At 41.7% G+C, this 15753-nt stretch overlaps 1 protein-coding gene across 1 annotated transcript; it reads left to right on the top strand.

Annotated features, from left to right (window-relative positions):
• Window positions 1-10499: 10499 nt before the first annotated feature.
• Window positions 10500-15369, top strand: zdhhc22 (zinc finger DHHC-type palmitoyltransferase 22). The gene is made up of 3 exons (XM_069662278.1): window positions 10500-10579; window positions 12097-12654; window positions 14215-15369. Exons 2-3 carry the CDS (start codon window positions 12099-12101, stop codon window positions 14490-14492), a joined length of 834 nt encoding a protein of 277 aa, XP_069518379.1. The 5' UTR covers window positions 10500-10579; window positions 12097-12098; the 3' UTR covers window positions 14493-15369.
• Window positions 15370-15753: the final 384 nt, after the last annotated feature.

Below are 15753 nucleotides of genomic sequence, written 5' to 3'. Positions count from 1 at the left end.
TCCTGCTGTTTAAAATGTATTCTGTAAAAACAATCCTGCTCTAATGAGCTGCTAACAGGCCAATAGGAGATGACAGTGGTATGAGCTGGAAGCTAATGTTTTATAATAGCTGTCACTGGGGGCAGACAAAATAATGTAAACACATCTGACCTAAAGAAAGTAAACTGTAAAGGTGCATTTATTGTTTTTTTGGCTACACATTAAAGCTGCTGTGGCAAACTGTGTGCAGATGCAAAGCAATGTTAGCATCTATTCATTGTCTATTCTATATAAAAATGTAGAATCTGTAGGCATGTGACCAGATTTAAGTATGGGAAATGTTCTGGTTTCCGTTTGTAGTATGTTTGCAGTTCGAGTAGTATTGACCAATCACGTATCAGCAGGCTGCAGCGTATGCAGGAAAAACAGTCCGTGTGGAGAGCAAAAGCAGGCGGAGCGTAATCCACCGTAATGACATCTGCATGCAAGTTAAGCTAACAATCCGCTTTAGATCAAAAATTCAACTTGAGACTAATTCGCTTGACGCTGTGTCGCAAAAGCCGTTCAGCGTTTAGATTTCCCAACTTCTTTGAATGCACCAGAAATGATTGATCCGACCTCCGTTCAACAAATGAGCATTTTAAAATTAGTTTTCTTCCTCTCTGGAGGACAGACCTGATCTCAATTTTGACCTGAACACACGGTTGCTTCTCAAGCTGCTAACTGGACTGTAAACAAAGCAGCGCATAGAAAAGGCTTTGGCTGGAAGTCCTTATCGGTAAACGCTGGCTAAACCAGAATAACTGAAATGGTCGGCGTTGCTCCCAGAGGCTATATCGTCATCAGACAATAGCTGACGGGTTCTGAGATCTGCATGTATTTGAAGTTATGTTGCAGGCCATGTGACAAATGTTAGGTCCCATTATAACTCTTTTACCTCTGTTTTGGTCTCCACCAACTTCTGAGGGAAATTTCAGAGGCCTTAGTTATTCTATATATTCAGTTACGTAATTCGTTTGCAGTTTGGTGCTGAGTTTGTAGGAAAAAATCTTGTTTGTTATAAGCAGAAACTTTCAGATTACAAATGGCCATTTTATCCATTGATAATATAAAAAGTATTAATAACTGCAGCTTTAAAGTAACTTCTACCTCAAACCCAGAGTTTTTTGGCGACACAGTTTGTTGTTTTTAGCATTTAGCATTAGTTTCTCTCACGTTTCAGGTAAAACACAAATATAGAGGTCCCAGATGTAGACTAAGGACGATTTATTGCAACAAATAAAAACAAAAAGGCAAAAACAAAAGGCAGAAATATCCAGTGAATGAAATGTCCAAGAAAAGGCCCAACTTAAAATCCAATCAAAACCATGTGAGAAGACAAGGAGAAAAACAGAGGAAGAGGCATGAGGAAAATCTAGGAGCAAGGTAGCAGGAAGTTGACAAAGTTGACGTTCTGGCACAGAAGGGAAGCAGCCTATAAATCACGTCAAAGCCCTGAAAAACTAACATTTTTAATAGCTGAAAAATGTTGCAAATTCAACTTTAGTTGGCTACATTTGTAATTGTTACTCTGTTACTTCAGAGTGGAGGGCATTTGTCACTGGGAGATTATGTTACTTTGTCAACCACCTGTAGTTCTACATCAACACACCTGAGACTTTTTTCAACTCTATTTCCTGAAGGTCCTAGGTCACCTCTCCCAATAATCTGCATTGGGCCCGAGTCTCTACGTTTTAATGTTATGTTCAAGCAGAGATCAAATGCTTGTCATTACTTTCATTCAGTTACATTCACCACATTGCAAGAGGAATCTGGGTACCTGCCCCAGCATACAACACACCTGTATTTGATTGTTGATGACATCGTTGTCTCTTTCTACAATCCATCCATTCATCCATTATCTATACTGACACGTAGAGGCAGACAATCATTCTTACAAGCGCACCTATGGGCAGTTTAGAGTCACCAATTAACCTAACAAGCACATACAGTATTTGGACAGTAGCAGGAAGCAGTAGCAGCAGACTCCACACAGGAAGGCCAGCGCCAGCCAGAGGATTCAAACCAGGAACCTTCTTGTTGTGAGGCGAATGTGCTTCCACTGCACCACTGTGCCGTCCCTATATACTATCCTGACAATAATATATTTCTAAAGCCTTAAATCCTCGGGGGAGACTTTTTCTAACCCGGCTACACTGATTTGCTTCCTGCTACAAGAGCATTAGCAAAGTTAGCTAGTGATGCTATAAGGCCTTATAACCAGTGGGGTGTAAGGCCTTTTTTGTGGACCTGGCTTTGTGCACTGGCGTAATTGTAACATTTAACCCAAACTGTTGCCACCTAAAGCAGACACACTTTTACCTAGAATATAATTTTATCCTGAAGCATCAGAATTTATTCTCCCTGAATTAGAAAGATAAAAAATAGGCCCTGCGTCCACATACTTTTGGCCACATAGTGTTCATTCTCTGCAGTTAGTTGGGATATTAAATGGGGACGCCATGTGTGATTGCATCTTATTCTCACTCCACAGGAGCTCCAGGCCTCTGCTGTGACGCTCCTGGTTGTAGGGGGGAGTTTGGGGGAGTAGATGCGCAAACCCTCGTCAGACTCAGCCTTAGGGGGGAAAAAGGGGGCGGAGGGTTTTAACACAATCTGCTCACCACCTGCTCGGTGGAGGAGGGAGGGGGCTATACTCTTTTCATACCTCACTCTCTCTCTATCACACATCGCACAAACACAGCTCAGTGAGGTGTGTCTGCTCTGAGCACACAGTTAATGCTGCCTCTTTCTGAAGCCTGAATGAGACATAGAATAAGTGGAGCCATGACGGCACACAAACCAACACCTGCTTCCTGTCTGTCTGCACATGCTCAGTAGGCCCCCCCGGGGATCGCAGCGTGCCTGCCTGGCTGCTGCTGCGTGGACTGGGCCCTTCCTCATTAGACCCCATCTGGCATCAGTGATGGCTTTAGTGTGACATGTGTGCTGGAAGACAGCGACTCACAACCTACCTCACCTAATCTAATCTGTGTTTTCTCTGCATATCTCTGAGCTTCTAGAAGATTCCTCCCACAGCCTCTTACTCTGCCGGAGCTGATCTTTAAAACGGGCCCACGAGAAACCCTGAGTCTCAGTCAAAATTACTTTCACCCCCGCATCTGTAAGAAAGTGCAAACACTGCCAAACAGAGAAATCGCTTCTCTCTGTGAGCATCTAAAGCTTGTTTAAAACACAAACAATGAATCCAAATACATGTCACAGCATGCTCGCGTAATCTCAAACACTGCATTTAATCACAAAAAGCCTTAAGGGAACTATTTAAGTTGGCAGCATCACTTCATCTTCAATTTTTCATATTAATGCTGCTTTCCAATAACATTCAACTACACTCCATGTGCATTAATTACACGCTTTCCTAAAATAACACTACTGGCAATCATATTTCAAAGCTTATATTGAGTTAAAAAATGTAAGGACAGAAGAACTTCCTGTCCTCACATTGAGTTAGTTTGTAGTGACTTTTGAAAAGGGCACACATGCACACATCAAAATGTCAGGAAGCCTTCACAGCAGTCTTTTTTAAAAACCTGGATGCAAGCAAACTTCCTCAAACTTCACAGCTACAAATCTGAAATCCTCATCATCGGCCCCAAATCACTCATCACATCCTGCCCCGACTTCTCCCTCTGCAGTGATGGCTCCACTGCTCCTGCTTCCACACACATCCGTAACCTTGGTGTCATCTTTGATCAATCTCTCTCCTTCGAACGTCACGTTAACTACATCACCAAAACTGCCTTTTTTCCATCTCAAAAACACCGCCCGTCTTCGCCCTTCCCTCTCCTTCCCAGCTGCTGAAACATTCATGCTTTCATCACCTCATGACTGGACTACTGCATTAGCATCCTAAAAGCTAATGCAACTACAATACATCCAAAACTCAGCTTCTTGTCTTCTCAGCCGATCTCGCACCAGAGACCACATCACCGCTGTCCTTCAACACCTCCACTGGCTCCCCATTCAAGAGAGAATCCAGTTTAAAACCCATCCAATCACCAAAAGGCCCTCCACAATCTTGCCCCCTCTTACCTCACTAACCTCCTTCACCAACACACTCCCACCTGTAACCTCAGATCCGCCGACGCCAACCTCCTCACCTCTCTCACCAGATCCAAGCGGACTTTGGGGGACAGAGCCTCCTCTATTGCTGCCCCCTCCCTCTGGAACTCTCCCCTCTTTGAAAACCGGACTCAAAACCCACCTTTTTAAATCTGCTTTTAATCTGTGATCCCTCATTATGTTTTTGATTTCTGTAATGTACTACGTATATATTTAACTGTCATTTCTGTACTGTTTTTTTTCTGCTTGTACTGTCTTTGCTACTGTTTTTTTTTCATGTAAATTGCATTTCAACACCCATGTTTGCTTTTTGTTCTTCTTGCAGTTATTAAAGAACAAGTTTACGTCAAAAATCTAGTATGTGGCTGACCGCAGGAGGAGCAGCCCCGCCTACTCCTCGAACAAAGTATCCAGATCCGTATAGACAGAGAGTCGCGTCAGTGGAGGTCCAATATGCTCCATGCAACTCTCTCTCAATACGGCTGTGAAGGTACCGTCACTCAGACAGTCAGTCAGTCAGTCAGTCACATACAGACCCGTGTGTAAGGCTGACCCCGGCAGTCAGCCAAAAATATGGTTCTCAGTGCAAAGTCTTTAGCCAGAGTAACAATGTTTAGCTTCTTCAAACTATCTTTCACCCCATAATTTAATGAATGGAAGACGCTGGAAGTGGGAAAAGTAGGAAATCAATCACAAAACTTATGGATAACTCGGAAAATGGTCTCTAATGTGACACAAGTCTTAAATATGTCTATTTTTTAAATTTTCTGTTATTATGCTACAAAATAATGGAAAAATGCCCATCAAGAGTCGTCAGCATCCATCTTTTATTGTCTGACCAATCGTGCAAAACCAAAAGATATTTAAGTTGCCCTAAAAGAAAAGAACAGTGATGGAACAATAGATTTTTTATTCTGATTAATTTCCTGTCGTCAGGCGAGAGACAAAGCGACCGATTGTCAGCTTTAATGGGAAGTAGATTTCATTTGTGTTTAATGGATAAAAAATGCTAAACCAGTGTGATCATCTATAAATGACTGAGCAGCTGGAATATCAGATGAGACTATTAGCCCACCGTGCATATCAAACAGGCCGAATTTAATGTGTGAGAGGATAAGAATGTCTGACAGCTAGATGTGGCTGTGCATGTCTAATGCTGCTTCCTTGTTGTCTGGTAGCTTAAAGCTGCATTCTCTTTGCTGGTGACGGCCTGTTTACGAGACATCAGTGACAATGCTGCCTGCGTGTGCATGGCTGTGATGGACCCCTGTGGAATAGCAGGAAAGTTCAAAGCAGGAATCTCAAACAGCGTGGAGCCTCCTCTCCTCCCGAGACATAAAAAGAACAAAGCCGGGCCTTCGGTACATAACCGCTGCGGTTAGAAGGCAGCTGGAATACAAATGGAGGTTTCACAGGTAACATCAGATCATCAGCGATTGTTTCTGTTTGTGTTCGATTTCCTGTCGAGCAGCTTGCACCCAAGTCTTTTCTGACATTTGTATTCACATCCAGCAGCCCTCGACAGCCCCGTGACATGGAGCTGGGGAGATTAGTCACAAAAATACAACTCACATATGATGCAATCTTGGATGTATATGTATGAAGCACACTCACACAGTCACCACACAGCTCACTGCCACCACCACCACCTTCAGCTTCATCGCTACGAGAGAGGGCGAAGGAGGAAGTACACAAGAAGATCTCTGTTTGGTGCTACACAGAAGAGAGTGTTAACAGCGTGGGCTGATCCTCTCAGATTATCAGTCTGCGCTCTGGTGTAGAGGTAACTATCATGCATTACGGCATTAAGGGCAACACAACAGTAACGTATATATCCAAATGCAATACCTCAGTTAGATGACATGACAATTTACACCATGATACAATAGATGACTTGATTTACTTTACTGGGTTTGACAAAAAACTGAACTTCCTGTTTGATTACTTTAAATTATTTCTCACTGAAAATTTCCAGAAAATATAATCTACAAGAATTACACCGATCAGCCATAACATTATGACCACGGACAGGTGACGTGCATAAAGATTATCTCGTTACAGTGGGTGGGATATGATAGGCAGCAAGTGAACTTATTGTCCTCCAAGTTGATGTGTTGGAAGCAGGAAACTGGGCAAGCCCAAGGATGTGAGCGACTTTAACATGGGACAAATTGTGATGGCTAAACTGCAGCTCTTGTTGGGTGTTCCCAGTCTGCAGCGGTCCAGGGAAGGAAAACCGATGAACCAGTGATGGGCTCACTGATGAGCGTAGGGAGTGAATGCTGCCCGTGTGGTCCAATCCAACAGAAGAGCTACTGAAGCTCAAATTGCTGGAACAGTTAATGCTGGTTCTGATAGAAAGGTGAACACACAGAGCATCACAGTTTGTTGAGTATGGGGCTGTGTAGCTGCAGACCGGTCAGGGTGCCCATGCTGACCCCTGTCAACCGCTGAAAGCGCCTACAATGAGCACATTAACTGGAACACAGAGCAATGGAAGAAGGTGGCCTGGTTTGATGAATCACATTTCCTTTGACATCATGTGGATGGCCGGGTGCGTGTGCGTCGCTTACCTGGGGAAAACACGGCACAAGGATGCACTATGGGAGGCAAGCCAGCAGAGGCAGTGTGATGCTTTGGACAATGTTCTGCTGGGAAACCTTGGGCCCTGCCATTCATGTGGATGTTACTTTCACACCTAACACCTAAACATTGTTACAGACCAAGTACGCCCCTTCATGGAAACGGTATTCCCCAATGGCAGTGGCCTTCAGCAGGATAATACGCCCTGCCACACTGCAAGAATGGTTCAGGAATGGTTTGAGCAACATGACAAGTTCAAGGTGTTGACTTGGCCTCCAAATTCCCCAGATCTCAATCCAAATGAGCATCTGTGGGATGTGCTGGACAAACAAGTCCAATCCATGGAGGCCCTTCAGCACACCATCAGAGGTCTGGTGGAGTCCATGCCTCGACAGGTTAGGGCTGTTTTGGCAGCAAAAGAAGGACCTACACAATATTAGGCAGGTGGTCATAATGTTATGGCTGATCAGTGTCAAATTTAATATAAATCTACATGCAGAATTAATCAAGTTTGTTAAAAGAATACAAACAATCTCTGACATTAAAAAAAATATTCTACATTTGGTAAAGTCATTTTACAAGTAGCTCATAATCTGCTCTAGCCTATACCTCCTACTGGTTTTAACACCCTCGAGCTTAAACCTTAGTATTCATCAGCAGTGTTTATTATTTATCTCTTTCCATGTTAAGCAGAACAGATTATGTGATTTCTGATGCTTTGCACCATTAGAATCAAACATCAAAGGGTCTTTGAGCAAACGCTGTTCACTGTTTGATCATTCAGGAGCTGTCCACCTGCCCGAGGTGCTGAAACACCAGATAAACTAGATCCATGCACAGAAGCTTACATGCCGCACTCTATAGCCCTCGTGCTCAGCAGCTGGTCGATGCTGTGAGAGTACACCATATCCATCTCTCTCCCGCAAGCTCTTCTTTCAATCTCGGCTCAGAGTCTGAAATATTAATGTCTGTGTGATACTCAAAGACGACCTGCCTTCATTTGCTCTTTTTCTTGGGAGAATGCGCTCTTCCTTTTTTGCAGTGTGGGATCAAATTTTAAAGTGACAGTCTTGTGAAAATCTTACCAAACACTGAAAACATGGAGAGAGAGCAACATTGTGATCATCGACATTTGTCAGACACTGAAATGTACGAAGGATCACTATATATAGAAACAGACTGAACAAGCCAATCAAAACAACTGCAACAGCTACACTTTAAATAATAGATATTTCTAAAATGTTAATTATAGGCTCCTTGTCAACCAGGCATTCATTATATTTAAGTGGGAGTGTAGAAAGTTGTAGTTTGTTGTTAAATTAAAAGCGTCTGTGCTCGTCTCAGATTTATGCCAGCTACAACAGATTCCACTGGTGACCAGTTTTAAAGTCTCTAACTTTTTACAGACACATTTCAAACCTATAGTGAGTGTATGATGCACATCAAAGTGCGATTTTAAAGACATGAAAGACTTTAACTGAAACCCTTAGTCTCTTTGATGTCTTCAAAAGCATCTCTATTTATGGACAAAGTCATAAATGGGAGCCTGGAAACACGAGAGAGCTTCACTGAAATGAATGAACTACAGTAGACATCATCACTGTCCCTTATCCTCATATAGCATGCTTCTGTGTGCCTGGTCTTCAGCTACACTTCAGTAATTTCAGAGGATATAATAATATGTCTCTCCTTGTCACAATTAGACCTTTCTTCACATGAAATTCTCTGTTTCAAAGTCAAACAACATGGCATGGCATATTGAAATGCTATGCACGAGTGACCCATTAAAATGTCATAATCCCTTTATAAATCTGGCTTTTTAAAGGCCACTTCCCTTCATCAGTCAGGTGCACATGGCAGGAGCTTTATATGCAATGCAGCCTCTGAAGTCAGGCTTTAAAAACCACAAAACTACAAATGAAAGACCCCAACAAAACAGATTTAAGCATCAATGGTGATAACATGACCTCAGATTACCTATTGTCTTTAAATAGCATATTTTGGAAGACCACAGAGCCAGACAAACTGTGAAAAACCAAATAAACATGCAGCAGAATTAGCATGAATTCAACAGGTCAAACTGCTCGCTCATTACATCAATAAAGCTTTGTGTCTGTATCTTTCACACTGACCAACAACAAGCAGAGAGAAGATAGCGTGTTCACAGCATGGTTAGCTTAAAAACACCGTATTTATTAGTATTGTTCCAGTGGGAGCCCTAAATAACAGGGAAGGGTGCTCATTACAGGTCTGCCACCCAGTTGTCTCCATGAGGAACAAAAGGTGTTGTAGTGAGGAGGAGGAATGTCTCTTCTGTTTTGGGTGTAGTAGTGACACGCTGCCAGAAACATCCCCATCCTAACCAACAAATAACACAACTACTATACAATGCAGCGAGCTTTTACGCGATTACACTTCATTTTAACTTGAAATCTCCTCATGCAGTTAAAACAAAAGACGGTTATCTCATTAATTAGACCGTGTTTGGCGACTCCTTGTTCCCCCGCTTACTGCAGCACTCACACCAGTCTGTACACCCACCTATCTCCAGCTCTGTAACTTGATAGAAGCGATTGCGCCATAAATAGCGCAATAAAGCCTCCATTCTGCTTTAAGATCACCGAAATAATGTTTTAAAATTCGCATCGCTCACCTTAGGAAGCTTCCTGGTCGCTGGCGCCTGCTGGTGATGAGGATGCTGCTGGGTTTTTCCCCCCCTTCAACACCAAGAAACAAGAGAAACTCCCACCTACCCAGGGGCCGTCTGACAATTCAACACCTGGAGGCTGCTAAGGGAGCGTCAAGTAATGTTTCAATTCCATGTCTTGTTTTTGTCTTTAATTTTAGGATATGCAAATTTATTTTTGCACTAGTGTCTTTAAATATCTGATCTGCTCTGCGGGTTAAAATGACTCATCCTGACGATGAAATTATTATTAAATTTTTACAGTTAAGAGAAGACATTTAGACGATGAGGCATCACAAGGAGCAAAGTGTGGCTCTAGTGCACACATTGCTGAGAAACAAAGCAAAATGTAATTAATATGTATCACCAATCTGACAACACTGAGACTAAGAGTTAAATAATCGAGGATGCATTGCCACCTACTGGATATGTGTCAGTCTTGCATTGTCCCAACTTCTATAGGATTTAATAAGCCCAGACAAAGCCCAGACTGTTTCCTTCCGTAGTCTTTATCGAGCAGTACAATGAGCAATCAGTGGTGGAAAGTGTATTCACTTACGTACATCGAGGTGGGTGTACTTTACCTTAGTGCTTTTATGTGATACCAATACTGTACTCCACAACACTGTAATGACCAATATTGTCCTTTTGTTTGTCCACTATATTTATTTGACAACTTGAGTTACTTTACAAATACTTATTTCAGAGACAAAAACATATAACTAGTTAATCTCAAGTGCATATCGCCATTAATACTTTTATGACTTTAGCTTACTAATACAAATTTTACTTTCACTTCTGTTTCACATTCACAGTGTATAACTGGAGTAAAAGGTCTAAAAACAACTAGTCCTTTCTTGTAAATAATCACCTTTCTATTGTGTACAAAATAAGAGCGCGTACATGCAGTGAATTGTCAGAATTATGGCGTAATTAAAATATAGACAAAGCCCATTTAAGAAAAGTCAATTAATACCTGTTACAATTTTTCCATTCAATTTGTTCAGGAAATTATTGGAAAAAGGAGGTGAAACAGACGCATCCAGACCAGCAGGCGGCGCTAGAGGGAGCAGCAGAGACCCCAATAATGAGCACAGACGTGGATGTGGCTCTGAAACACCTTGTGAGCGTTTGAATGAACGTGCTGAGCTCCGAGCCGAGGCTCCGTGGTGCTGAAGGGACAGCTCCTCCAACCTCTGACATCTGCAGGTAGGAAGCACGGACACGATGACGATTATTTTATGAAGATAGCTGTTGTCATGGAAATAAAGTGATTGACGCCATCACCGCGATGAACACAGAAAGCACGGAGCAGAGGAAGCTGGAATAGTCCTTGATTGTGCCGCTTTTTGTCATCTAGGGCATTCACTGGCCTACAATAGAGCTTCCCAGTGTTTTTACGCAGGTAGCCCCCCATATAAGAGAAAAAAGACCCAGTTTTAGTCTGCAGGAGCTCCGTCCATCCTTCATCTTGTGGTGTTTCTGTCTTTACACATGTGTTCGTGCTGTAGGTTAGGAGATCAGAGTGAGGAGGGTGAGATATTCTCGGTGTTCCCAGTGGCCCCTCAGAGTCCCCAGGCCCTACTTGGCAGAGAAATGAGTTTTTCTCAGCAGCAGACTTACATCCTCTGTATTAAATGAGATCACACGATCTTAATGATGTTTCTTTGCCTATCAGAAGGTGTGTAGCTTTACCACCATGTTTCATATAAGTGGATCTTAGCCATTGGAAGTTTTGTCCTTTTAATATTTCAACCTTAACTGTTTCAGTAATCTGTAAATATAAGAAGAAAAGGAGCTACAGTATGTTTCATGACGTAGTATATTATAATATGCATAACATTTTGAAATTGGCCTACTTCACTTTGCGACTCAGGGACAGTAATTTTTAGGTGTAAGGGCTCAAAGCCTTTGAAAAAAAGCAACATGATCAAATTCTGTATTCTCACCCTGATTGTGCCACACCTCCTTCTGGAAAAGAACGGATGCAATTTAATGACATCCAAACAGATGTCCAGTATGTACAACAATTACACTTTAAAATCTATGGATGACATAGCAAAACAATGATATTTTCTATGTGGGTTATGCATTATTTTAGCACCAGTGAGACTATACAAAGCTATGTAGTGTTTTTCTATCCCACATCAACACCAACGTATTGCTAATATTGCATAGAGCCAATGATCTGCAAGACAAACACACCAAGCTGTATCACAGTGGCAAGTTCTGGCAATGTCTCTCAAGTACAAATGAAGGTTGATTGAAGTTCAGTTAGGATGAAACAAACCTTGAACCGTTGGAAAACTACCTACAGCTTTAAAACGGACAAGATTACAAGGAGTATTCTAGTTTTGAGAATTTGTAAATAGTTTTTGTTGATCCTGATGTAAAATTTTTTCATTATACTTCTTTAATAAATAGTAATAAATACACTATACAACCAACACAAGCCAAGAGGACACACAAATTTGTGTTACAGATGTTAATATTATAGAAGTCATTATCTCATTACTTTTACGTTACTTTTTGGTGAAGTTTTACAGTTCATCTTCATATCATTATACAACTGAAGGCATGCACAATGAAATGCAGTTTAAGAATGAATATCAAAAATAGGACAGAATAAAATAATAAAAATGGCAATGACATATAATAAATTAAATGGAAGTTGCACATTTTATAAATTGTACCTCTCTGCCCCCTGTCTCTCCTCTCTCCCTCAGACATGTTCACCAGGATGTTAAAGCTGAGACTCCTCAATGCTGTAGCCCCTACATACTTCTTCATGGCTACAGCCGTCACCTTCATTCTGCACTTCTGCTTCTTCATCCCAACCATCTTCCCAAACCCAGACACATCTCTGAGGGGTTCCACAACTCTTCACACGGTTGTTTTCCTTTTCTTGATGTTTAATGCTCTGGGAAACTACATAATGACAATCAAATATCCTGCCGAAAGCGCCAACGAGACGGCGGTGCCGGTGTGTTCGCCGCACTGCTCGGACAAAGTGGACGCACACTACCTCCTGAACGGTCGCCACTTCTGCAAACTGTGTAAGAAAGTTATTCTGAAGAGGGATCATCATTGTTTTTTTACTGGGAACTGCATTGGCAACAAGAACATGCGCTACTTTATCATGTTCTGCATCTATACATCATGTACCTGTTTGTACTCGTTGGTTCTTGGCGTGGCCTTCCTCACAGTGGAGTACTCCCTCTCCTTTGAGAACCCACTCACCTTCCTGACTCTCCTCCCCCTCTCCACTGGTTACTTCTTCATGGGTGAGTCCTGTGATAATTCAAATGAAAATGTATCTTTAAAAGGGCAATTCCTGTTTTTAACCTGAGTCCTATTTTTTATGTTTATGTGTTTAAATAACTAGTAGGTTCAAAGTGTTTTCGAATTGCGCAACTATAATTTCAGCGGCTATAATTGCTACAATGTAATCCTTTGGGGTAATTACAGGCCAGCAAGTTAAGTCCATTTAAAATGCTGGTTGTAGCTACGTAAGGCTTAGGTTGTTATCCAAAGTGTCTGACAACAATACAGAAAAGTTCCTTTTTTACCAGAAAGTAAACTCTCTAAAATGTGAAATTCACTCTGAGGAGATTTCATACAGAAAGAGGGGATAAAAAAGACATATAAAACAAGTAGTGTGTGTTGCCTTCTACCACCCAGTCTATATTCCTAATACTAGAGTAATACTATAAACGTGCTGATGTTATCAGGGTGAAAGTGCTGTTACAGTGTGTGTGTTATGTGAAATTGTCATTTATGTTATCTACTATACAGTATGACATATATGATCATTTAATGCTTACATTTGCATCACATACTTGCAGTGGCCGACAAGGGTAATCGCGCTGCAATGGCCCAAACAGTTTCCATGAGAAGAATGGCCGCAAATACAGAAACAATGCCAATTCAAAAACACATGCAAAAGTCCAGAACACAAGCAACAATGGAAATGTGCTGCAAATGAAAAAGACGTGCTGCAAAAGCTGAAACTATACAGAAACAGTAATTAACAATTAATTAAAAATTAATAAACTCACTGGCTCGTCTCCCTTCTCTCCTGTCAGTAATAAAGCTGTGCCACAGAGCGCCCCTACAGGCCTGGAGCACTTCCGTCATGATGACTGGATTTGCAGCATTTGTCTTTTGCACGTGTGTCCTGGGTTTGTGTATTTTTGACTTTGCATAGTTTCTGAATTTGCAGCACGTTTTTTCATTTGCAGCGTATTTCCGTCATTTCAGAAATTGCATTGTCACTGAATTTGCAGCCTGTTTATTTAAATGGAAACTGTTAAGGTCGTTGTCGGCCACCAGACCCACACTATATCAGGAAATGTCAGACAAAAATGTAACTACTTTAATAAGCATCTGTCTACTCATGCTCAAAAAGACCATCAAATTCCAACACTTCCTCAACTCCTTCATCTTAATATTCTCTACGTAATCTCCGCTATCCATCTCTCTAACTCACGTGTTTACAGTCCTCTTCCTAAAGGCAAGGTTTCAGAACAAGACTTCCACTTGAATAAGAGTTTACTCCACGGTAAAATGAATGAAATTGACTTAAATTGGAAAAACAAGCACTTTAAATGGATTTAACTTGCTGGCCTGTAATTGCCCCAAAGGGTTACATCGTAGCCATTACAGTTATGTGTAGACTGCAGGCTCAAGCAAACCACTGGAGCAATTCTACAACAGTTTGTATCTGCTTGTCATTTTAACACACCTTAACATATAAAAATGGGACTCAGGTTGAACAATACAGGAATTCCCCCAGAAGATACACATTCACTTTCCGAGAATTTACCCTCAGTGTCTCCCCACAGGAACAATCTCAGGCCTGCAGCTCTTCCTGGTGCTGATGCTCTATGTGTGGCTGGGCATCGGCCTGGTCTGTGCAGGTTTCTGCTGCCAGCAGGTGTTGCTGGTGGCCCGGGGACAGACCTGGTGTCAGATGCAGAGGGGGCAGCTGGTGGAGAACCGCAGCCCGTGGAGAAGCAACCTGAAGGACGTTTTCGGTACCCGCTGGATCCTTGGCCTTATCGTGCCTCTGCAGACTGTGGAGACGTGCTCTGAAGACACAGACGCGCAGAAACAAGACTGAGTGATGACCATGTGTCGTATTTAGCAAGTTGTACAGAATGCTCTCTTGGGATCCATGTGGTGATTGATTTAAATATTAAATGGATGCTTTATGACCTTTAAAGTAGTCCATGAAATAGTTAGCGGTTAGCACACATTCCTTTAAGGAACTGAGCCATATATCAGTGTGAAACTTCTGAATAAGTGCATAGTGTAAGTGTATCCTTTAAGACAAGGCAATATTAAGACTAGTAAGTTAGATGTTTGAGACATCCAGCTGTTTTTCATGCACTACTACCTGCATTCGCATTAAAATATAAAGAAGGCTTTTTGCATAAGTGCTAACATTCACTGCTCTGCATTTTAAAGTGTGCTACTGGTTTGAATGCCTGCCTCATGTTAAGCTCTGAGATTACAGCTGAAGTGTGTTGTTCTTCTGCACTTCCTTGTAGGATGCTACGAGACATTCAGGAAACTTCTGGTAGTTTCTGCTACAATAATTCTCTTTGACGTTAAGGGCTAGCAGACAAGGAAACTACAGGGTTTAAAGCATAAACTGCCGGGCTAGACAACAATAAACTGTTACATGTTGGGCCTGATGTTTTCTACTTAAATGCTTGATGAGATACAATAATACGCGCCTTGAATGGGTGGGGAACGTGAAGATGATTACCACATTATTATCCAGGGTATTATTCACAATGTGCCATAAACTCACGTCTTACATGCTTACAGGTGACTCCAAAGATGAGGCATCTGCTTCATTGCTTATTATAGGGCCATCTTTATAATTATAGTAAGGACTCACATATTCAACATTGTGAGATGATTTCATTAAACATACTTTTAAGAGCTATTTTGTCTATTCCTGTGATTCCAATAAAAGAGTTCAAATCACAGCAAGCAGCTCATGTGTTGTGTTGACAGAAGACTCTTAAAGGGGACATAATTTAGCAACGTTCTATTCTTCTAATGTGTTTGTTAATGTGAAGTTTGTTTCGTTTTAAAAAATGTATACATATTTTAATTTCTTGTCTTTTCAAAGACGGCAATGGCAAAAGTTTTGCCATTCAAAGGTTTGACTTTAGCCGCGATTGGCTGACAGTATTTGGAGTGATCGCATAGCCCCACGTAGGGGAGCGGCCACACTGCACCGTCACTCTAAAGTTGTAGAAAACATGGCTGCTCTAGGATCGGTTATTCGGCCTTACATGTACGAGCCAGAATCACCAGGAAGTATCGGAATGGTAAGTTGAAAACCTGACGATCGAGGTGAACGACGA

This window comes from Semicossyphus pulcher, unplaced genomic scaffold (assembly GCF_022749685.1).
Source record: "Semicossyphus pulcher isolate SPU_LCO1_2020_fin unplaced genomic scaffold, fSemPul1.0.p SCAF_14, whole genome shotgun sequence".
NCBI lineage: Eukaryota > Metazoa > Chordata > Actinopteri > Labriformes > Labridae > Semicossyphus > Semicossyphus pulcher.
The sequence above is the reverse complement of the archived record's forward strand: the minus strand, read 5'-3'. Positions and strand labels throughout refer to the sequence as shown.